At 54.3% G+C, this 22975-nt stretch overlaps 2 protein-coding genes across 3 annotated transcripts; one reads left to right on the top strand and one right to left on the bottom strand.

The window, feature by feature from the left end:
* Positions 1–794: 794 nt before the first annotated feature.
* Positions 795–20038, top strand: CLTB (clathrin light chain B). Of its 2 annotated transcripts, XM_006732502.3 has the most exons (6): positions 795–1186; positions 6682–6728; positions 14487–14604; positions 14840–14951; positions 16666–16719; positions 19584–20038. In XM_006732502.3, exons 1-6 carry the CDS (start codon positions 1000–1002, stop codon positions 19753–19755), a joined length of 690 nt encoding a protein of 229 aa, XP_006732565.1. In that variant the 5' UTR covers positions 795–999; the 3' UTR covers positions 19756–20038. The 2 variants fall into 2 exon arrangements, with proteins under 2 accessions (XP_006732565.1, XP_006732566.1); XM_006732503.3 differs by lacking the exon at positions 16666–16719 and having other exon boundaries at positions 798–1186.
* A 1955-nt stretch (positions 20039–21993) lies between these two features.
* HIGD2A (HIG1 hypoxia inducible domain family member 2A) lies at positions 21994–22969 on the bottom strand. Its single transcript, XM_006732501.3, has 2 exons — positions 22766–22969; positions 21994–22403 (listed from the first exon to the last, which is right to left on the bottom strand). Exons 1-2 carry the CDS (start codon positions 22917–22919, stop codon positions 22237–22239), a joined length of 321 nt encoding a protein of 106 aa, XP_006732564.1. The 5' UTR covers positions 22920–22969; the 3' UTR covers positions 21994–22236.
* Between the last annotated feature and the right edge of the window lie 6 nt (positions 22970–22975).

Below are 22975 nucleotides of genomic sequence, written 5' to 3'. Positions count from 1 at the left end.
GGCGTGCTGACAGGGAGGAGGCAGAGACTGTTTACTGAGGGTGGCTGGGTGGAGTGGCCGGCTGCCTGGATAAATTAGGTCTGCATTTTTCCAGCAGTTTCATACTTAAGGGATATTTAAGGGACCCAGCCTCTAAGGTAGAGGCCCAGTCAGGTCATCCAGACTCCGGCGGTCTGAGCTGAAGCCACCCTAAATGAAGAGAAATGTGGAAGAAATGTACTTTAGCCACAAGGCCTAGTGGGGACAGCCCTGGACTTGCAGGAAGGAGGCAAGCGGCAGTGGGACACAGTGTCACCTCTCCAAACGTAGTTCTCCTCCTCTTATAGAGGGGGAGGCTCACTATGATAAGATTCATAATATTTACCCAGCTTAGGCAAAGAAACTTGTAGCATGACTCAGGAGCAAGGTCTGCGCAGTGACGACCCCCTTGGTGCTCCACCGGCCAGGGCTGCCTGCCCGCGGTGGATAAATTAGGTCTTTCTCAGGCCATTTAATACTGAAGGGACATTTAAGGGGCCCAGCGTCTCAGTAGGGGCCCAGCCGGCTCATACAAACTCTGGCGGTCTGAACTGTTCGTGCCCCGACCACTTCGCCCTGGTCCGCTTGCCTCTAGACCCGGCGGGCGCTGTGCCTCGTCCTGGTGTCCTGGCAAAGAGCTAGCTGCCCCGGCCTCCGGGTCCCCGAGGCTGCGCCGCCGTCCTGCTGCCGCCCTCCTGTGGCCGCTGCGAGGCGACCTCCGGCCGCGCTGCGGGCCCCCTCCCTCCGCCGGTGACATCACCGCATTCCCGTCCCGACTCCTCCCGCCTGCAGCTGCAGTGACAGGCGAGCCGGGCCCGGTGGCGGAGAGGAAGTGTGGGGCCGCCGCGCCGAGCCCGTCCCAGCCGAGGCCGGCTCCCCGGGCGGCTCGGGTGACAGTGTCGCGGCCGCCGGGCGCAGCGCGGGGCACGCGCCGGGCAGAGCCGAGCGCCAGGCCGACGCTTCAGCAGAGACGCGGGGAAAATGGCTGATGACTTTGGCTTCTTCTCGTCGTCGGAGAGCGGGGCCCCCGAGGCGGTCGAGGAGGACCCGGCGGCTGCCTTCCTGGCCCAGCAGGAGAGTGAGATCGCGGGCATAGAGAATGACGAGGGCTTCGGGGCACCTGCCGGCAGCCATGGGGCCCTCGCGCAGCCGGGACCCGCGAGTGGGGGTGAGTCAGTGCAGGGGCCTGGGAACTGGGGGGCCTGGGGCTCGCACCCGGGTACCTGGCGGCGCAGACCGGGCCTCGGGGCCCTGCGGGGGAACGACAAAGGGCCTGGTATGGCAGGTCAGGTGCAGGCCTGGAGCTGTGTGTGTTTGAGAGGGACCTGGTGGAAACGCGGAGGAATCTTCTTGGAGAGCTTCATCTGAGGCCCTGCCCCGGGCTGTGAACCTGGCTCTGCGCACAGGAATTTGTCAGGACATTTCAACCCACGGCCAGCTCCACCACTGCCTGGCCCTGAAATCCGACACAGTCCAGCCCTCAGAGTCTCTCCTGAGCCTCCCCCTTGCCTGGTCGTCCCAGGCCCCCAACTAAGCCCTGCAGGTATGGGCAGAACACAGACCTCCCAGCCCCTCAGTCTTAGCTCTTCCCTACAGCTGGCAAAGCAGGGAACGCTGGGTGCTCCAAGAACTCACAGACCTTCCCTGGGGGAGCTACCTGCATCCTGCAATCACTGGGCTAGGCACTTTACTTACATTTAGTCATTTCATATGCATTGTCAAACCTATTTCAGAGGTGGCAAAACTGAGGCTCAGAAGGTACCCTACTGAAACAACTAGTAAGTGGCAGTGAGGATTTAACCTGTTTCTGTCCAACTCGGAACTGTCTCCGCCTGACCGCACTGTCTTCCATATGACTGGCTCTGGGTTAGATACCAAGGTGGGGGCAAAGGCACAGAAGTCTTCAGTCAGATGTGGTCCTGCCCTCCTGGGGTTTCTAACTGTCTATCAATGGTTTTCTAAAGGTGGTCCAGGGCTACTGTGGTTAGCTTTAGATCCGGGTTCAGGGCCTGGTCCCTGTGATAGCATGTTTATCAAGGATATTCCTGTTCTGGTTCTGGCTTGAAAGGACAGTTTCTTAAAATATTTAGTTAAAGAGTGGATACCTTCATGGGCGCATCCAGAACACGCCATGCTTCTTGTTAATGTTGTTGTTTTGGTGGGGGTTTATGGGCCTGTTGGAATAAGTGATAGCTTATATTGAAAAAAAAAAAAAGTTTACAAGTTAGGTTCCTTATAGTCATATTTGTATTTGTTCACCCTTTACTGAGTGCCTACTGTGTGCCAGGACCACTGGGGATACAGAAATGAATAAGACAATTTCTGTGGCTTGAGGAGCTTGAAGCATCTCTATACCCCTTGATATAAGAAATGAACAAGCCTTTTGTAACATCTAAGAAACTGGAGGCCCAGAGAGCCTGAGTGTCTTGCCCAAAGTCACACAGCCATGAGTGGCAGACCTGGGACTTGATCCTAGCTAGCCCTCCCAACTCTGGGCCCCACACTCTTTCAAATGCTGTAGCAGTCACCCTAGGAGGTGATGGGCTGGACGGCTGGCTTTTGCCACCCAAGCAAGCCAGTGGTGGAGGGCTTCTGAAGCAGCAGCTCCTGGCACCTGGGATCCTCACACATCCCAGGGAATTCGAAGGAAATGCCTGCCTCTATTCATTATTCACTAGTCCACACCGCCTCTGTGAAACCACCAGCTTTCTCAGTCGTGCTTGGCCTGGAGGAGGCCCCGCTGAGAAGAACTGATGTCAGAACCTCTTGAGAGAGAAGGGCAGGTAGAGCTTAGGCTGAGGGCAGCCAGAGGCCCTGGGAGTTGAGCAGGTTGTGGCCTCTCCCAGGACAGTGGGGCTCCAGGGGCTCACAGCCGGGATGGGAGGTTCCCTCTGTGGCAGGGGTGGGGGCACAGATTGACCCCAGACCGGAGAAGGCAGGGGGAGAAGCAGAGACATGGCCCTCTGAAGGTCTTCCAGACTCATACCTGCTGAAGCTGCAAAAGTTCAGCTGCCCTCCTACGTGGGGCCTGAGGATCAGGAAAGTATTATGGGATGGTGGCTCAGTAGGTGGCCAGACAGGATGGGATTGATCTGACCTTCCGAGGCCTATGTGGTGCTGAGCAAGTAATCTTCTCTGACCAGTGATGAATGCCAGAAGCTCTGATGGGGTGGAGAAAAAGTGCCTTGGCCTGCTGGGAGCTGGGAGAAGCTGGCTTCCGGAGCTTCGGCCAATCAACACCTCTGAGTCTGTTCTCCTAGATGATGCCCCTGTGCTGAGTGCTCTGCTGTGGGGCTCCTGCTACCCCCGGGGGAAAGAGGTGTCTGGTCTAGGCCTGAGACGGAGCCGCATTGAGTCTCTCCTCTGGGGCGGGATCTGGGGCCAGCAAGAGCAATGGACACTTTGTTTCCATTCATCAGCCTTGGGTAGGGCCTAGCAGGTTTACATTTTCGCACCCAGATTTCTGAGCCCCAGCCTGGCTGTGTCCCTGACTTGCCCAGTCAGTTCCTGGCAAGCCTGTTTCCCCTGCTGGGCCTCAGTAAGCTCCCAGGAATGTTCTGGACCCTGTCTGCCCTTGTTCCAAAAGAGGTCAGGAATCTGAGGGAAGCAACGCCCACGGGGTTATCCTTGGGCCTCATATCTGCTGTGCTCCTGTTCTGCAGGCCTCTGACTGTGGATGTAAGATTGTAAATGTGCAATAATCAGAAAGCACTGTGGGAACAGATACTCAGTTCTATGTGTGGGTGGGTGTGGATTCTCAAAGAGGCTGAAATTTCAAATCCAGAGGAATGTTCACGGGACTGAGAAACTGAGGCAGAGAGACTTTCTGAAGACCAGGGTAGGCACCAGGACTGTGGACCAGGGGCCCAAGACTGGTCTGGTCAGAGTGGGATGGGGTGGTGCTCCTTCCACTCCAGAAAGGCCCAGCATCCAGCATGGCATCATCGTGAATGACACTGATAATGTTAGGCCCTGAGGAGGGGCCCCAGGAGAAGAAGCCCCTTTGCAGAAGATGCTGCCACTAAAACCCCATCGCCCCCTCCCCCCGACTTAGGGACCAGGCCACCCATGCAGGAGTAGCCCTAGGGAATGAGTAGGGATGACAGGAGACCGTCGGTCAGAATCAATCACTGTTTGAAGATTTATATCAACCAGGGATTATTTCCATAAGATTAAGTATCCCTCTCTTCAGTCCCCAAGCTGAAATCAGTGTGGCCCTTGCTTGCAGCCCTATCTGGCTGGTAAAGGGGTACTTGTCCATCTGTGGGAAGCTCGTGTGGCTTCCGGGGGCTCTTTGCTGGGAGGCATCACAGTTTCCGAGAGACCGTAGGCAGGCCTTGCAGGTCACGGTGGACCCCCAGAGAGAAATTCGTCTTGCATTTAGCCAGTACTCACTGCTCGCCTGTTCTGGGCAGGAGCCCTTAGGAACTGAATAGGATACAGAGCCTGGCTTGACAGGGAGTGCATGGCCCTTGGGAGGTCACAGATAATTGCATAAGAGGGTGGGGAATGCTATACAATATTGTGGGATATCCCAGAGGTGAAACCTTTCTTCAGTGCCTAGAGAAGTAGGGGAAGTAATGGAGGACTTCCCAGAGGAGGTGACTTGTGAACTGGGTCTTGAAGAATGACTGATTCAAAAGAGTATTCTTTTGAGAGAAAAGGGAGGAAGAAAGGCATGAGTTGCAGACTGGTGTGTTTGAGGAAGGAGGAAACTAGAATAGTTTTTTTTTTAAGTTTATTTATTTACTAGAGAGAGAGAGAGAGTGAGAGCACACACATAGCAGGGAGTGGCAGAGGGAGAGGGAGAGACAGGCTCTGCCCTGAGCACAGAGCCTGATGTGGGTCTTGACGTGCTTGATCTCACGACCCCGAGAACACGACCCCAGCCGAAACTAAGAGTTGGACGCTCAACCGACTGCACCCCCCAGGCGTCCCCAGAATATTTGTGAGAGGGACTGGTGGGAAGTGAGGCAGGAAAGTGGGCAAGGCCAGAGTGTAGAAGTTCTCATGTGCTATGGTCTGAGGTTTGAGGTACTCATTCAACAGATATTTATTGAGCCCAATTATGTGCCAGGCACTGTTTTAGATGCTGGGCGCTGGCATTGGGCAAGACAAAGTCCCTACCCTCACGAGGGGCCATTCAAGTGGGGAAGATAGATAATACGCACCTACACAAATAAACGTGTCAGGCTGTGGTAAGTACCGTATGGAAATACTGCAGGGGCAGGAGGGTGGGCTGGCAGAGGAGTAGGTGTCCCAGGGGACCAGGGAAGGCCACTGCTAGGACAGCATTTGAGCAGAGGCTGAAGGGAGTGAGGGCACAGCCCACGTGGTATGGGTAGGAAGGCCTTCCAGGCTGAGGGAAAGTCCCTGCCGGTCCCCAAGGTGGGAGCAGACCCTATAGGCCACCATGGTCCATGGGAGGTGGGTTTCTTTGTCATTTGTTTTTATTATATTTGTAAGCAGAGGAGTGACGTAGGTAAGTGTATGCCTTACAGAATGTCAGCCCTTGCTTTTGGTTTGAAAGAGGGTTGAGAGAGGGTGAAGCTGGAGTCAGGTCAAAGGCCTGCGAGCGGACAAAAGCCATCCGTTCTTTTTCTGATGCTTTTTTTAAAAAGATTTTATTTATTTATTTATTTATTTGACAGAGAGAGAGACAACGAGAGCAGGAACACAAGCAGGGGGAGCAGCAGGGAGAGGGAGAAGCAGGCTTCCCGCGGAGCAGGAAGCCCAATGGCGGGGCTCGATCCCAGGACCCTGGGATCATGACCTGAGCCGAAGGCAGACGCTTAACCGACTGAGCCACCCTGGCGCCCCTTTCTGATGCATTTATTGATGTTTATCTAACACATAAGTTTCTGAGCTCTTACTAAGTCGCGGGTACTGTGCACGCGTCTGGGGAAGACACTGGTGAGGAGCAAGGACCCAGGTATGGTCTTCTAGGTGTTTGCCACCAACAGGGCCGACAGACTGGACAGGGGACAGAGAGCAGAGGACAACTTTGAGGGTCACCGTTGCAGCAAAAGCCACAGGAATTTGTGACTAATCAGCTGTCAGGGAAAGGGACCGGGAGGAGTCACTGTTGAGGGCAAAAGAAAATCCTCTGGGAGGAGCGGAAGGAGGAAAAATAGGCCAGGTGCTGCCTGGTGGGGGCTGCAGGTCCTGCTCTCCCAGGTGGAGCCGTTGCTCAAGGCACCGCGGGGACAGGCAGGGACGCGCTGGGCCCCTCTTCTTAGTGCTTACAGACACCGCCCTGAGCCGACAGCGTCTCTGCCTGCTCAGCAGGCGCGGGCTCCACACACAGGCCATTGCTAGCCGTGGCCGAGCGTCGACTACGTTCAGGTAGGTGAGGGGCTGTTACTGGCTGGCTGGCTGTTGGCAACCACATAGCCTCTCTGAGCCTCAGTTCCAGTATCTGTAAAATGGGTGGATAACTTCATCACAGAGCTGTGGTGAAAAGCACATGTGACAATGGCTGCGAGAAGTCTTTGTGAACAGTCACGGCTTGAGCCCAGCTTATTTAGGTATCCAGTATGTCTACATGGGGAGGGGCTTGTGCCTGGACACAGACAGAGGGTGGCTCAGGGCGCTAATGTAAGACCACCTGTGCTCGCTTTAAGCTGAGCAACGAATAATGCCATTTCTTTGTTCTCTTTCTAGCTGGCTCTGAGGACATGGGGACCACGGTCAATGGAGATGTGTTTCAGGTAAGCAAGATTCTGTCATAACAGCGGTAGGAACTAACAGCCTGGGTCTCAGTAACTTATGGCCCCATCATCGGTAGGATTAGGGCTCCAAGTTATTCTATTCATTATGTCTGATGCATTGGGATGGGAACATAGCCATGGGTTTTGACATGTTTTTCTTTCCTTCCTTCCTTCCTTCCTTCCTTCCTTCCTTCCTTCCTTCCTTCCTTCCTTCCTCTTTCTTTCTCTCTCTCTCTCTTTCTTTCTTTCTTCTCTGTCGTGTGGGGAAGGGCACGAAGAATAAGGACCACTATAGACAGGGATTGATGGCGTGCAGCCTCAGGTTGCCCATGGTGATGTCCAGCAAGGAGAGATAAAGTGGCCCACGGCAGCGCGGTGCACGCTGGGCCCTGCACGCATCTGTGCCACTGGTGGAAAGCTGGACTGAGTGGCCGTGTCTGAGCATTTTTTTTTTTAAGATTTTTTAAATTTTTAAAAAATGTTTTATTTATTTATTCATGAGAGTCAGAGAGAGAGAGACAGAGGCAGAGGGAGAAGCAGGCTCCCCACCTAGCAGGGAGCCCGATGCGGGACTTGATCCAGGACCCTGGGATCATGACCTGAGCCGAAGGCAGACGCTTAACCATCTGAGCCACCCAGGCGCCCCTGTGTCTGAGCATTTTAAGTGCAGGTCTTTGATCCAGAGATTCCACTGCTTTGAATCTTCCCTAAGGAAAGAATTGGACAAGGACTCCCAGATTTTTGCAGGATTATTTACAAAAGTAGACAAACTATGTGGTGAGCATAGCATAACATAGACGGAAGTTGAGTCACTATGTTGTACACCTACAATTAATGTAACATTGTATGTCAACTGTATTCAAATAAAAAGTTAAAAAAATAACAGACAAACTGAAATGACTTAAGTGTCCAGCATCAAGGGCCTGGATAGGTAAATTGGAAAACCATGCTGTTGTTCAAAAGAGCAATCAGAGCTTTCTGTATTGACATGAAAAGATGCCCACAATATATCAGGTGGAAAAGTCCCTTGCAGGATAATATGCACAGTGTGATCCAGTTTTTTTTATTTTAGAAATATGTTTGTGCAAAATATCTGAAAGGATGTGCACCAGCTGTTAACAGTGGTTAAGAGTGGTTAGCCCCGAGATAGGGGGGTGAGATAAGAAAAAGAAAAGACTTTCACTTTCACTGGATTGTTTTAAAATTCCTCATAATGGGGGCGCCTGGGTGGCTCAGTCTTTAAGCGTCTGCCTTCGGCTCAGGTCATGATCCCAGGGTCCTGGGATCGAGCCCCGCATCGGGCTCCCTGCTCAGCGGGAAGCCTGCTTCTCCCTCTCCCACTCCTCCTGCTTGTGTTCCCTCTCTCACTGTGTCTCTCTCTGTCAAATAAATAAATAAAATCTTTTAAAAAAATAAAATTAAAAAAAAAATTCCTCATGATGATCTTATACCCACCCCACCCCCCACAACACCTAGTAAGGATATTTCTAGTTAGACTACTTCTTTCTGTTCCCACCTCCTCCTTCCCCACATTTATACACAAATGGGTTTAAGAGTCCTTACACTGGGAGAACTTGGCCCACAGATGGCATCCCCAGGACCCTGCAGATGGAACAGTCCCCCCCACCCATGCTTGGGTGGGGTAAAGTCTTCACTGGATGAGGCTTTATTCCCACTGGACTGGGTCAAAGACCCTTGACCCCTGGGGCTGCAGCTTCAGGATCTCCTGAGCCCCACCCTATTGGGGCGCTGGCCTCCCAAGTCCTCAGTGGGGAATAAACAATACTTTCTTATGTAAGAGGGATAGGCTGGTACCTTACACGGGGAACCTAGCCAAGTCCCGTTTCTGGAAAATTACTCAACTATCAGCAAGCTAGAAAAGTCAGTCTTTAGGACTTTCGGAGCTTTGCGTCTCCTTAGGCCTGAGAGCACCCAGTAAACAGTATTTACTCCTGTACAATTCGGTAGATCATGGAGACCCAGGCTGCCCCTGTCCTGGGCACACTCAAAAGGACTTCACCTGACCCAAAAGGTCTATGTCCTAAAGTGGACCTGGAGCTGGAGATACACTTAGAACTGCAGAAATAGCTAGAACACTATGAGCAAGATAATATTTCCCCTTTCTGTAGGTTAGGATCTTGAGGCTTCTCCGTCCCCAACCCCCCAGCCTTACTTTTTATTTGGTGGATATAGGAAACCCCGGGGCCTCCTTCCCAGTCTTAGTGGGAACTCTTATTCTCACTGCTACTAATAACGCATGTATGTTTATTTGTAAATCATTTCACTCCATGCCATCCTAGAATCCTTACAGGCAGGGGAGGGGTCATGAATGAGGTGAGTCACTGAGGAACTTAGTGGCAAAGCTCAGGTTCTCCTAGATCTCCTGCCCCTGATCTGGTGCCCTCTCTCCCATCCCTTGTGCTGGAACTGGCCTGCCACAGTGGTTGGATCTTAGGCAGAAAGCCCCTGTAGACTTTTTTAGGATTGACCATAGACCAGGGTGTGGTTCATGCTGAAGGAGGAGGGTGGGGGGAAGCCTTGCGTGAACATGCCCAACACTTTCAAGGGTCCTGGGCAGAGCTCTCTGGCTACATTCTTATTCTTTCCTGGCAACCTCTGGGCCACAAGGGTGTCCAGCTATAAACCTGGTCCTCAAGGCGTAAGGATGTCTGCCCACAGCTATTCTAGTCCCATCTGGCACTGCCAGGGACATGGATAGAAGGCCCCTGCAGACTTCCCTCCTCCTGCACAAACTCTCTCTCCCCCCACGCACTGCCATCATCCCCCTCTGAGCTACTTAGAGGAATCAACAGCTCAGCTTAGCTCAGCTTTAGCTGGACAATCCCATAGACGCATATGCCTCATCCTCCTGGCTGTCTCTGGCGTCACAGCACATCCTTGGCCAGCCTGCCCCACGGAGGCTCTCATGGTCACGTCCAGCAGAGGGGTCCCTCAGCAGAGGGGTGCCAGGGAACTGGACCAAGATAAGCCTGGCCTGACTGTAGCCTTTTGGTCCTGGCCATTCCTGCCCCCTTCCCTGTTGAGCTTGGGCGGGCGGGGGGCGGTGCTCAGAGCATTCCTGCAGCCACTGGGGAGCCCGCCTGGGCTGCCAGCCTGTAGCTGACCCCCAACCTCACTGCTCACTGGGGGGGACCGGGCCAGGAAAATTAGTCCAGCAGGGCCAGAGAAGAGGAGCCAGCAAACCGCTTCTCAGGACTCAGCGTGCCGGCAACACCGCGGTGCGCTTTCTGGTCGGGCCGCAGCACAGGTCGGTGCCCGCGGGGTCTGCCGGCTGACAGTGAACCGTGGGGTCGGCCTCGCTGATCGCGAACCGCACAGCCCCGCCGGCCCTCACCTGTGCGCATCCTCCGCAGCTTGCAGGGGCCCCACTTCATCCTCGGAGAGCAGTGGGATGTTGCCTCCCCCATTTAATAGGCCGTGAGACCCAAGGAGCCCAGGGAGAGCACTTCTCAGAGGTCACACATCCAATGCGTGGCAGGAGGGGACTTTTCCGCCAGCTCCCATGCCGTGGGCGCCGTGCACTGTGCTCGGGGCGGTGGATGTGGTGGCAGATCCGCCACTGTTGTCCTCAAAGAGCTAGCTTCTGACAGAGGACAGAGACCTGGAAAGAAGTGATGGCAGCGCAGGATGGTAAGGGCTCAGATACAGGGGTGGTGTCAAGCGCTAGGAGTCCGAGCTCTTAACAGTGCGTCAGGCATCACCCAAGGGCTGTAAGCGTATTAGCTCGCTTCATCCTCCCAACACCCCCGTGATGGAGGTTCTGTCTTTATCCCCATCTCCCAGACCAAGAGCAAGATGCACAGGGAGCTTTAATAGCTCGCTCTGGTTCCACAGCTGGGAAGGGCTGGGACTTGAACCAGGCTCCCGCGCCAGGTGCTGCGCTCAGTCAGGGAGTGCGACAGGGAGGGGCTGCTGGAAGTGGGTTTCCAGGCTGCCCAGGGGCACGTGGGTGGTCTTGGCTGATAGCAAAGCATGTGCCAAGGTACAGAGCGTAAGGCACTCTCTGTGGGCCTTGCCTGGAGCCTGCGGCCTGCTGCAGACAGTGGTGTGCTGGGGGAGCGCAGAGAGGCCAAAGCTGCAGGGCTGGTGTGATGGGAGGGGAGCGCCCCCCGCCCCCACCCCCGGGCACGGCTCCCAGCCAGAGCCGCTAGTGGGCGCGGGCCGATGCACAGGTGGAGGAGGCTCGTCTAGCTTGGCCGAGCTTCACACCCTGAGCCTCGGGCATGGCCACCTCTGGGCACAGTGTGCTTGGAACTACACTGAGCGGTGCTCCGGGATGTGTGGTGCCCTTGGATGTGCGGTGCGGCTGCTCCGGGGAGTCCAAGTGGCTCCTCGAGGCTGCTCCTGCACCCAGTCCGGGGTGCTGTGATGGGCTGCGGCAGAGGAGTTTGGATGGAATCAGTAAGGCCTGGGCTTCATTTGTGGCACTTCCCAACCAGAAGGGCTTGGGTTACTCTCTTGACTGCTCTGAGTTGATTTCTCACTTGTCAAAAGGGGATAAGAGGCCCTGCCCTGCTGTCCCCACAGGGCTGTTGGGAAAAAAAAGTGCTCTGCAGCCCAGGGAAGCTTCTTGTAAGTTCCTGGCCGGGCTACTAAGTGAGCCGAGGGGTGGCAGTGTGTGGGTGTGAGAGATGGGGGATGGGGCAGGGGGCACTTGGAGGAGCGGGCACCGTCTCAAATCTTGGGGAAGTAGACTTATCAGGGAGACAGAGAGTGTGTCACAAATCACGTGATGCTGAAGTGACTTTTGTCCCTGCTGAGCTATGTGGCCAGCATGTTTCACACCCAGGAATTCAGCTGGAATCTCAGCTCTGCCAGTTCCCAGCCCGGTGACCTTGGGACTCTGGAGCTAGAGTTTCTCTACCTGTAAAACACAGATGATAAAACCCATCATGTAGAGTTGTAAAGATCAAAGAGATCAGTTTAATTGTGATTCCTCTGCAAGTTTTAAAGCACTAAAACCTGGGACTCTTAATTTTAGGGTAGGCTTTATGGGTATGGTGGGCCTGAAGGACACCAGTGTGACAAAACTCCTGCCTAAGAGACCCTTCTCCAGCTCACATCCCCCACCCCTTCTCCTCCCATGCCTGGAAACATCGCTGTACTCAAGTTTCCCAGAGGCACTGGCCCCACAGGGTCCTTACGCTTCCAGTTCTGGTCTAAAATGGCCTCTCCCTGTCTCTTCCCATCCTACTCTGCCCCCAGACTAGAATTGTGTCCGCCCTTGTCTCCGCTCTTTACCTGACTTGTGTTATAGTGCGTACCCCAGCCATGGTCCTCATTTGTGAGAGACTCCCTCTGCCAAACTCCCGGGGGACAGGTTGTCTTTTTCATCCCTGTCCCTAAGCCTGAGCATATGCTCATTCATTCAAGAAATGTTCTAGAGATCCTCCTACAGCCAGGCCTTCCCTGTTCTAGATTCTATACAGAGACACGGAGTCTCAGTCCTTATGGGGCTCACTTACTTGGGGCTGGGGGGGGGGGGTGGAGACAGATAGTAAACATGTAAACATGGCATTTCAGATAGCCGGAAGTGCCGGGAGGAAAATGAAACACAGCACCTTAATAAGCACATATACACAGAAGTAACTGCAGTTGTCTGCACATGGCATATCCTATAGGATTGGGTGGGGGAGGCCTGGTGGCCTGGCCTCAGGACAGGGTTGTTCCCGGAAGCGGGCAGGGTGGGGCACACTCAACATTAGTGATCAACTTCTGTTTTCCAGATTAGAGCCCTGGAAGGGCCCCTCGGGTGTGGTGAGAGGCTGTCTAAATTGAAGTGTAATTCTGTGCCAGAAAGAATTAGGGCCGTGCTCCAACCGTCCCACCCAAGGGTGGGCCTGACCCCAGGGAGGTGCCAGGCTACACACCCTGCCCTGGGCCCGCCCTTCCCTCTCCCCCCAGACAGGGGGAGACGGCAGCCCTCATGTTCCTAATGCGTACTCCTTCACCCGGGCTGCCCACACCCCTTTGGGCAAACGTTTACCCAGCACATCTGGCTCCGGGGATATGCATCCATGCATACACTGCTTACTGAGCACTGATGTGTGCCAAGGACAGTGGGGAGCACCCCTGGGCAGAGGGCGGCACCGGACACTGTCTCGTGGGGACAGGACATTGAACACCAGTGTTACTGAGAGTTTTTTTTTTTCTTTTAAAGATTTTATTTATTCATTTGAGAGAGAACACAAGTTGGGGCGAGGGGGCAAAGAGAGAGGGAGAGGGAGAAGCGGACTCCCTGCTGAGCAGGGAGCCCGATGCAAGGACCGATCCCAGGACCCCAGGATCATGACCTGAGCCGAAGGCAGACGCTTAACCGAGTGAGCCAGCCAGGCGCCCCTGTTGCTGACGGTTTTGATGAGTGCTTGAAGGAGGATCACAGGGAGTGGTGAAAGGATGGGGCAGGGGTTCAGAGGCTATACATAAGGTCCTGCTCTGCCCACCAGGAGCTCCGGGTCCAGCAGGGAGACTCGTGCAGAAGGTGAAGGGGTGTGAAATCTGCCGAGGGGGGTGGCGACTCTAGAGGATGGAAGAAGATTTCATCAGCTGAAGAGGGGAGGAGAGGGCACCAACTGCAGCTAGAGCGGGAGGAGCCAGATGCCCGGGGTGGCAGGAGTGTGTGGGGTGTGTGCTGCTGGAATGTGTAGGCGCCGAGTGTCAGAGGGGGAGTGTCAGGACATGGGGCTGGACTGGAAAGGGTCTTTGGCTTTGCGAGACCACAGGGGGTCACAGCCTTGCTGGGTTGAGCTCTCAGCCCCCAGCACTTGAAGGCCCTAGCTCTGGCAGCCCGCCTGGGGAAGTGGGCAGAGCCCCGGCCTGGGAGTCAGAGGCCTGGACGCCCGCCACTACATCATGCCATCGCTCCTGGCCTCAGTTTCCTTCCCTGTAAGATAAGATTGAATAATAATTCTAGCTACCACTCACAGAGCCATTACTCCACACCAGGCCCACTTCTAGATGTCCTACAAAGACTGTCATGTCAAATCCTCACAACAGCTCTTAGAGGTAGTTTTATTATTATTCTCATTTTTGGATGAGAAAACTGAGGCCCAGCAAGGTTGAGCAACTGGTCCCCGCTACACATGCATCTAGTAAGCAGTGTAGGTGGGATCTGAACCCAGACAGCCCAGGTTCACCACTGTGCAATCTCAGCCACGGCCATCCTGCCTGTCCCAGGGCTGCTCATTCACCTAGCAGATGTTTACTGAATATCTTCTGTGTGCCAAGCACTGTGCTGGGCAAAGGGGACAGAGCGATGAGCAGGCTAGACAAGGACCCTGCTGTCACGGAGGCAGAGAGGGGACAAGCAAACATAAAGTGAGGTCATTTCGGACTGTGTAAGTGTTAGCAGGTGAATAAGGCTGCAGTAGAGACTTTAATAACAGGGACTCACTGTGTGCCAGGAAGTGTTCAAGGTTCTGTACATTTTTAAATCCATTTCCTCCTTCCGTCAGTGTGAAGGGGTGGCTACTCTTATTGAGCCTGCTTCATGACCAGGAAGGTGAGGCTCACAGGGGCCGCGTCACTCGCCCAGGTCCCCCATGGGAGAGCGTCGCTGGCGAAGGCACAGCGAGTATAAAGGCAGGGTATAGTCACGGGAGGCAGCAGGTGGGAGGCTGCTGGGGACGGCTGAGGCAGCCACACGTGGTGGCGGGGGCGGGGGGTCCTGGTACTCAGCAGCAGAGGCAACAGGGCGGGTACGCAGGCTGTGCACACTGCTGTGTGTTTGCGCCCTAGGAGGCTAACGGTCCAGCAGATGGCTATGCGGCGATTGCCCAGGCCGACAGACTGACTCAGGAACCCGAGAGCATCCGCAAGTGGAGAGAGGAGCAGAGGAAACGGCTGCAGGAGCTGGGTAAGGGCAGGGTTGAGGCTGGGAGCGGCTCCCAGCTGGGTTGGCTGTTTGGGACATATGGGGGTGGGGAAGCCTTAGGGTACAGGACCCCCACTCGCACTGCCTTAATGTGGGTATTGGGTGAGGATGGGCCCTGAGGCTGTCTGCCAGGGGGCGGGGGGAGGAGTAGCCAGGGCAGCTGTGCCCTCACATTCCTACTGCGAAGCTGCCACTTACTCTCCTGTTGGGGTCACAGATGCTGCCTCCAAGGTGACAGAACAGGAGTGGCGGGAGAAAGCCAAGAAGGACCTGGAGGAGTGGAACCAGCGTCAGAGTGAACAAGTCGAGAAGAACAAGATCAATAACCGGTGAGAGGAGCTATGGGGACATGAGAGGAGCTATGGGGACGTGAGGGGGCTATGAGGACATGAGGGGACTAGGGGGACATGAGGGGAGTTACAGGGACATGAGGCCATGTGGACAGTGAGAGAAGTTAGGGGATGGGGACTGTCTTGAGGAGGGATGATTTGGTGGCAAGAACACAGACGCAGGAGAAGCTGAACCCCTCAGGGCTGCTTCGTCAGTTGCTGGTGGTACTCAGAGCCAATCAGGGGTGGAACACTGTTGAGCTGTCACCTCACCAGGATAGAAAGAAGCAAGTTCTGCGGGCAGCAGAAGAGGTCTCAGGACCTCGGCATGGGAGCCAGACTGCCCGGGGCCCAGCGGTTAGTGTCACAGAAAGCACAGGCCTGGCTGGGAGTGAAGAACCAATCTGGGGACAGGATTTTACTGCTTGTAGAAATGGCAACACCTCAGCCCAGGGACGCTAAAGGATCAAAGGAAGTTAGTGGCCTGTAAAACTGAGAAGGCCGGGGGTGGGACTGTAATACTAGGCTCAGGGGCTCAGACAAAGTCAACTGGCATTCATGTTTACTGTCTCTCGATGCTGCTTTCCCCTCTGGTCCTGGAATGGGGCAGGGCAGTGGGGGGAGAGATGGCCACCATCAGCTCCAGGCTTCTGCTATATTCTTTCCGTAACCTCTGTGAAACTAGCATCTTGTCCCAATAGCTCCAGCTGAAATCCTCGACCTGACCCTTACTGGTTTGGTGTGGGTCCTGTGCCTGTCCCTGGCCCAGTGACTGTACCAGGGGAGGGACTCTCTGATGGACCCAGCCTGGGCAATAGTCCCATTCCTTGGGTTGTACACGGGGTCGGTCTCACCCAAACCACAGGGACTGAAGTGGGGCCAGCCTGATCCTGCCAATGACAATCAGGGTGCCCTTCCTGGGAAGAAGGGGGATGGATGCTGGGCTGGCAGACACTGGATGCCCACTAGAGAGCACGTTCAGGGAAATGGTCTCAGACCACTTCTGAGACTCTGGCCAGCAGCTCGGCCTTTGAGGCTGTGTCCTTCAAGGTACCTGGCTGGCCCGGAAAGGCAAGGCTGGCCCTGGGAAGCTGCCGCACTTCTGTTCAGGAAGCTGCTGTGGGCCAGGCTCTGGGGAGACAGAGTGGGGAAGGACCCAGTCTGTATCTTTGAAGAGCTCAGAGGAGAGAAGCACACATGTGCAGGTGAACTCACCAGTAGGCCTCTCTAGGGGAAGGCTGTGGAAGCAAGGGGTGTGGGTGGGGGAGGGACCTCTGTGTCTAGGACCTGGGCTTTGAAGGATGATTAGAAGTTCATTAGGGCAGGGTTGGGCGAGAGTGTTCTAGACCAGGGAACAGCATAATATGAAAGGCTGTTGTGTCTTGGGCACCAGGGAGTGGTAGGGAGAAGGCAGGAAGGAGGGGTCACAGGTGGAGGGCCTCCAATAACAGGGCTGGACAGAGGGGGGCGGTGAGGAGCCTCGGAAGGCTCGTGAACAGAAGTAATATGATCAGGGCAGTTTTAGAAAAGGCACTCAAGCCCGTGGAGGATCCCTGCTCTCCTCTCTGGGTTGTGGATAGTTGCTAAGACTTACAGGACTATGCTTCCTAACGCTCTCCAACTGGAGGTACTAATGCTGTCTCCCTTTCTCTTTAACCCTCTGCCTGTCTGTCTTGCCATCTGTCTTCCCCCACCTAACCCTTTTCCCCTCAAGGATCGCTGACAAAGCATTCTACCAGCAGCCAGATGCTGATATCATCGGCTATGTGTACGTGTCTTTGCTCCTCTGTCAGGGGGAGTGGGAGAGGGCGAGGGCCCCTCTGTATGCCTTGGGTGTCCTGCTTGTGGGGTATAAATGAGTGTGGCCAGGCAGGGGCTGGGGCTGGGGGCGGCAGGGCAAAGATCAGAGCAGGAGGTAGTGCAGGCACCCACCTTCGCCTCTATCCCTGCAGCAAGTGTTTATTGAGCATCTATTCTGCCTGAAGGCAGCTTTGCTAAATCAAAGCAGAACACAGAAAAGAATGCACTGGCCATCCCAGGTGGGAGGGGCAAATGGCAAACAGCCCAACTCCGTCCTTCTGAGATGCCTCTTAGGGCTGGGAGGTGGGATGAAGGAGTCTTCCGTTGAACAAAACATTGAGTGCCAGAGGCATAAAGAAGAGACGCTCCCACGAATACCCCCATCCTCTACCCCTGCCCCCAAGCGCACTGCTCCTCCTCAAAGCTTCAGCCCAAGTTTGGCCACCAGATCCTGCCTAGAGCACCGTGGGCCTCTCACATGTTCCTGTTTGGGGGCTAGCCAGGACTGTGCCTAATCTGGATTGGAGATGGCAGATGGTGCCCCGGTTGATGGGTAGTTGACAGCCTGGGGGGGGGGGTGTTGGCCTGGTGAAGAGGAAGGAAAAGCAGTGACGACTGTGTGATGTCTGCCACGAGCATGTGTGCCAGGTATTTGCTGTTCCTCACTCTGGGGTCACCCTCCGCAGGCCTCTGATGCTGTCTAGGCTGGCATTTCTCTCACAGAGCACAGGACCCACTAGAGAAACAGCCTTGTGTTCCTTCCTTCTGTCCACTCTGCCATCTGTCCGGTACTTACTGGGACTTGCCCAATGCCAGTGTCTGTTGGAACAGGAATAAGCCATGGCCTGCCCCACAAGTTGCTCATGGTCAGGAGAGTGTTGTCCTAAGGGCCGTGTGGAAGGGCACACCGAGCCCTGGGAGCCGCTGTCTGCTGGGGGAGCCAGGGCAGGCTTCGGAGAGGCGGGACCTTCAGCTGGACCTCACAGTGTAAGAAGGGATGAGCTTGGTGGTGAGGGCAAGAAGAGGACCAGGGCAGCCTCCGTGAGTGGGGCGCGCGGCTACGGGGATGGCTGGGAGCTGAGGACAGGAGGCCAGCGTGGGGCTAGTTGCAATATGCCTGGTGGGCCAGGTCTGCAAGCTGGGACGTGATCCTGAAAGCAGCAAAGATCCATAGGAGGTTTCAGACAGAAGAGTGGGGATGACAGGAGCGTCGGTGCTGGGGAATGTACCACGTAGGGGGTTCGGTGCTCTTGTTGCACTTGAGGAAATAGCACCAGGGGGTCCTGAAGAAGGGAAGAGTCTAGACCAGTGCTTCTCAGACTTTTCTGTGCCTTAAAATCACGGGGGACCTTGTTCAAAGGAGATTCGGATTCAGCAGGGCTGAGGCGAGGCCGTGATTCTGCATTTCCAGCAAGCTCCGTGGCGACGCTGGAGCTGCTGGACCACACACCACACACTGAACAGCCAGGTTAGAGGACAGCCTCTTGTTGACCTAACAGGGACGGCTCCGAAGACAGCACCCCTCAGCCCCACCGCTCATCCAGCTCCACGCAGTGCCTTACTCTCTCCCAAGCCTGCACACACTTGCCACTTTGTTAGAGTCTCAGGCCGGTGAGACGGATCAGCAAGGTGGAGGCTCTGCTCCTCACTTTTTAGGTTAGGAAATGAGTACACACAGAGGGAGAGCCAGGTCACCTGATCCAGAGCCAACTCACCCTTGGCATAGCCTGTGGGGATCACTTGGAGAGCTCCCTGCCTGGCATGTGGCAGAGCTGATCCTGTTTGAGATACGGAAGGGGCCACAAGGAGAAAGGGGCTTTCCAGGGACCCTTGCTGGCCAAATAGGACATAGACCCAGCCCTCTCCACTGAAGATCTTTTGTTTTTCTCTTAATGAGTCCCACATTTGGGTTTGTCCTCTACACTGTATTTCTCCATTGTTCCTTAATCAGTGGCTTCTGTAACTGTCCACCAGAACTTCTGATGAAGAAACCACCAGTTTTCAGCCTAACTTGATTCCAGCCAAAAGCAGAGACTCCCATGGAGTATTCCCCAGGCTGTGGCTCCATGGAGATAAGTCATTCTGGGCTAAAAAGAGCTCTATAGTCAAATATACTTGGAATGTGGTAGATTCTATCTGCATGTTACAGTCCACCTAGGAAGTTCAGGATGCACATTAGCACATTAAAGCCTGTAAAATTTCGTTTTGAAGATCCTCCTTAACTGGATTTTCCATGTGTATTTGACCACAACCCTTTGCTGGAGAACATGTATAGAGTCCACAGAACACTGAGGCAATGCTGAATCACGTACTTCAGTTAATAAGGTGGTTGGTTAATGTCCTACCTCTGCTAAGTTTTTGGAATAGCTGAGGTACTGCATTAGTTCCTCCAAGGGTCTTCAGGTGTTGGGATTCCCAGGTTGGGAACTCTTGCTGGAAAGGTAATGAACAGAGTGCTAGGCTGGGCAGGGGTAGGGGAGGGGGAAGAGACTACTTTAGCTAGGGTGGCAAGGGACAACCTTTCTGAGGAGGTAAGACCTACATTCAGACCTGAATGAAAAGAAGTGGCAAGCTATGAGCAGGTCTGAGGGAAAGCATTCCACGAAGCGGTAACAGCAAGTGCAAGGGCCCTGAGGCAGGACCAAAGTAGGCTTCCTCCGATGCCAACGCTGTTCCTGGGGGCCTGAGGTCACAGGGCACAGGGCTAAGAACTCTGGATAGACTACCCCGGAGTAGGCCGGGCAAAGCAGCCTTTCTCAGTGGGAGCAGAGCATCACTGATTCAGGGGAAAGGAAGACAGCAATGAAACCTCTGTCTTGTCTCTACCTGCAGGGCATCTGAGGAGGCTTTCGTCAAGGAATCCAAGGAGGAGACGCCAGGCACAGAGTGGGAGAAGGTGGCTCAGCTGTGTGACTTCAACCCCAAGAGCAGCAAGCAGTGCAAAGACGTGTCCCGCCTGCGCTCGGTGCTCATGTCCCTGAAGCAGACGCCGTTGTCCCGCTAGGTGCCTGTCACAAGCATGGCCACAAAGCATGGGCTGGGCCTGGGCACAGGAGGAGCCGCTGCTTCGGCCAGGATTGGGGCACAGCGCCTCCAGCAGCTGCTACCCACAGCCTGTTCTGTTCCTCCCCATCTCCTGAGGCTGGGAAGGGGAACCCTCCCCCCGTCACCCCATTCCCTCCTGGCCCTGTGGCCCAGCCCCTCACACCTCCTCTCGGTCCACAAAATTGTGACTGTCCCTCCTGATGTATTTTTTTTTTTTCTTGGCTTAAAGGGTGTGTTGTTAACTCTTTTTACACTTATTTATTATCATTCTCATTTCTCTGGAAGCCATAACTGGTGTCAGGGCTCAGTTTGTGCTCAGAATTTTCCCAGCTTCGTGGCCTTGGGAGAAGGTGAGGCTATCCCCCTGGAAACTGTCCCAGCTGGAAGGAGGTGTCCCAACCTGTGTATGTCTGCTGCCCCCCTCTCCAGGAGGAAAGACAATCTCTAATGGAATGCTTTTGCAACCCTGATCCTTTCTGATCCTTCAATAAGCCTGTGATTTAAGGATTCTGTTGTCGTCGTCATGTAGCCATGGTCACCAAGGCTCCCAGACAGTCAGAAGCTTTAAGTGGGAGAGAAGAGGCAAGACCAGAGGTTCCCAGTGGTAGCGCCCTCTAAGTCCGGGTCGAGGCTGGTGAAGGTAGCTGCTACCAGACTCCGTTCCTTGGGTTTGGCCAGTACCCTCTGGATGTGGAAGGCTCACCGCTCTCCCTCCTTCAGCTGTCCTCCACCCTGTAGATTTGGGATAAATACTCAGTGACCACACCTTCTTCTTATTCAGCAGAAGTTGCAAACAGGCTGTGTTTAAGCCACTGTGACCTGCACAATGTTTAAAAAGATTTGAGTAACTGCCAACTGTCTTTATTTTCCTAGAGCTGCCATAACCAAGTACCACAGTGTCTGGCTTAGAACAACAGAAACTTACTGTCTCACCATTCTGGAGGTCTGAAGTCCGAAATCAAGGTGTCAGCAGAGTCACAGTCCACCTGAAGGCACTAGGGAAGGATCTGTCGTACAGACTTCTCTCCCAGCTTCCGGCAGCCTCAGGCATTCTGTGACTTGTAGGTGCATCACTACAATCCTGAGCTGATCTTCACATCATCTATGCATTGTCTGTCTTTGTGTCCAAATTTCCCCTTTTTATAAGGACACCATCAGAATGGATTAAGGCCTACTCTAATGACCTCATTTTAACTTAATTACCACTGTAAAGACTCTATTTCCAAGTAAGATCACATTCTGAGATTCTGGGTTAGGACTTCAACATACCTTTTTTAGGAGAACACAGTAACACCAACAGCTAAAAATAGTGGCCTTCCTCTTTAGAAGTGCCATAGTCCTCACCACTTCCTATGCCCTTGAATCCATCATCATGATGTACTGCTTTACATTTATAATCTCTGCCTTACAGCTGAGAGACCATGATGGGAGCAAGAAACTTAGTGGGGCCTTTCTCATACACTCCTCCACTTAGAAAGTTAGACTGTGTTAGGGGGCCCAAAAAGTGGGTGTACCTTACTTCCTCTTTCCTTTCTGGCAGCTTGCAGCTGGTGTTGAAATTGATGGGAGTCACACATGGAAGGAACCTGGGTCCCACCGAATCAACACTTTAGATCTGACCACAGTCCAGGAATATATGAGACTTTACATGAATGAGAAACTCAAGGTTGTCTCTTGTAGAGTTCACTCAGGGTCCCCAGCCTCTTTTCTTCCTTAACCCTAAAACACTAGGTACACAAACCAGTGGCAAGCTTTGTGACTATGCTCTTACCACTCCACCAGGCTGCTCCTCTGAGCCTCAGTTTCCTGTTCCGTAAGATGCATCAAGAACCAAGCAGAGATGGTCTACATCAGTGGAGCCCTAGATGCTCTCAGGAGGTGGGAGTGGGGTGAGGAGCAGAAGCAAAGTGGAGGGCAGAGCCCCCCTGCCTCCGACAGGGCCATGGCCGGCCTCATCTCAAGGAAGGTTTTCCTGTTGAAAGTTTGAAAATTGTTGGAAAGATCAGTTTTTTTCAAATAGCACCACTCTATGGAATCTCTACTTTTAACAAGTTCCCCAGGTGATTGTTACCAGAAAAGTTTGGGAATCATTAGACTCTTAAGATTTCTAGGGGCCCCTACAGTCTTTAGACAACCTCCTCCTAAAACCGAAGACCAAAAACCCTGGGGGGCTAGACTGAGAATGAATTCACCAAACTACAAGTGGATCAGTTTATTAAGTAGGAAGAAAGTGGGGCACAAATAGAACTATGCAACACCCAAACTGAACCGAATCAGATTCCTGAAAAAACACCTGTCAGTTACACAATTGGCCACTTCCTCCCCCGCTGATACAGGGGCTTGTCAGGGGAGTCGTGGGAATAAGTCAGGTAGCGGGACCGGTGGTTGCTCCTGGGGCTGGGAATGGTCTCTGTGTAACTTTCACGGCCAGGTCTCGGACTCAGGATCGAGACTTCATAGCAGATGCAGCCAGACCCAGCAAGACGGCTGCGACCGTGAAGCCCTGGGCAGCGATCCGGGTGCGCATCATGAGCTGAGAGCGGTGGCTCTGACCCCGATGGAAGCAGTAGAGGCCGTAGGTTAGGGCGGCCGCCGTGCCCAGGCAGCCTGAGGAGGGGACAAAGTAAGTGGGGAGTGGCACGTTCCGGCCCCGGAGGCCCCTCCCCGCTGTGGGCCTCCCGTACTCAGAGTCCAGAGCTCCGAACTACTGCTGAGGGTAAGGGAGTAGAACCTAGTGGGTGGGTCTGGTCAAGGTAGGGTCCTCTCAGTTACAGGGCTCGCCCCATCTCAGCCCCCCAATCCCGCCCAGCTCCCGCTCCAATCAGGATCACCTCGCACCGCCCGGCCCCATCGCCACAGCTCCGGTCCGCTCTCACTCCCGCCCCCCTTCGCTTTCCCAGTCCTCCCCTAATTCATTCCGTCAGACCTCACTACCCTATCCGTCTACAGTTCCTGCAACACCTGCTTACCTATGGGTACCATTGGGTTCTCCCGGGTCTTGCGAAGAAATTTTTCCTTGAAGCTTTCTTGAGTGCTGTAGATACTGGGGCTAAAGCCCTCAATGACTGGGGGCTGTGATGGTTCAAAGGGTGCCCCGGGAGTCACAGGACCAGGAGCCGCCATGTTCCCGGCAACTGCTTTGGGAGAAAATACGGACGCTAAACTCCGCCTCCTGATGA

This window comes from Leptonychotes weddellii, chromosome 7 (genome assembly GCF_054177405.1).
Source record: "Leptonychotes weddellii isolate Sample4059 chromosome 7, ASM5417740v2, whole genome shotgun sequence".
Taxonomy (NCBI): Eukaryota; Metazoa; Chordata; class Mammalia; order Carnivora; family Phocidae; genus Leptonychotes; species Leptonychotes weddellii.
Note: the sequence above shows the minus strand (reverse complement) of the source record. Positions and strands in the feature narration are given on the sequence as shown.

Coding starts and splice junctions, on each gene's coding strand:
- HIGD2A (XM_006732501.3), bottom strand. CDS start 22,919: ATGGCGGCTCCTGGTCCTGTGACTCCCGGGGCACCCTTTGAACCATCA. Junction 22,404..22,765: donor GAACCCAATGGTACCCATAG/GTAAGCAGGTGT, acceptor TCCCCTCCTCAG/GCTGCCTGGGCACGGCGGCC.
- CLTB (XM_006732502.3), top strand. CDS start 1,000: ATGGCTGATGACTTTGGCTTCTTCTCGTCGTCGGAGAGCGGGGCCCCC. Junction 14,605..14,839: donor GAAACGGCTGCAGGAGCTGG/GTAAGGGCAGGG, acceptor TTGGGGTCACAG/ATGCTGCCTCCAAGGTGACA. Junction 14,952..16,665: donor AAGAACAAGATCAATAACCG/GTGAGAGGAGCT, acceptor TTTCCCCTCAAG/GATCGCTGACAAAGCATTCT.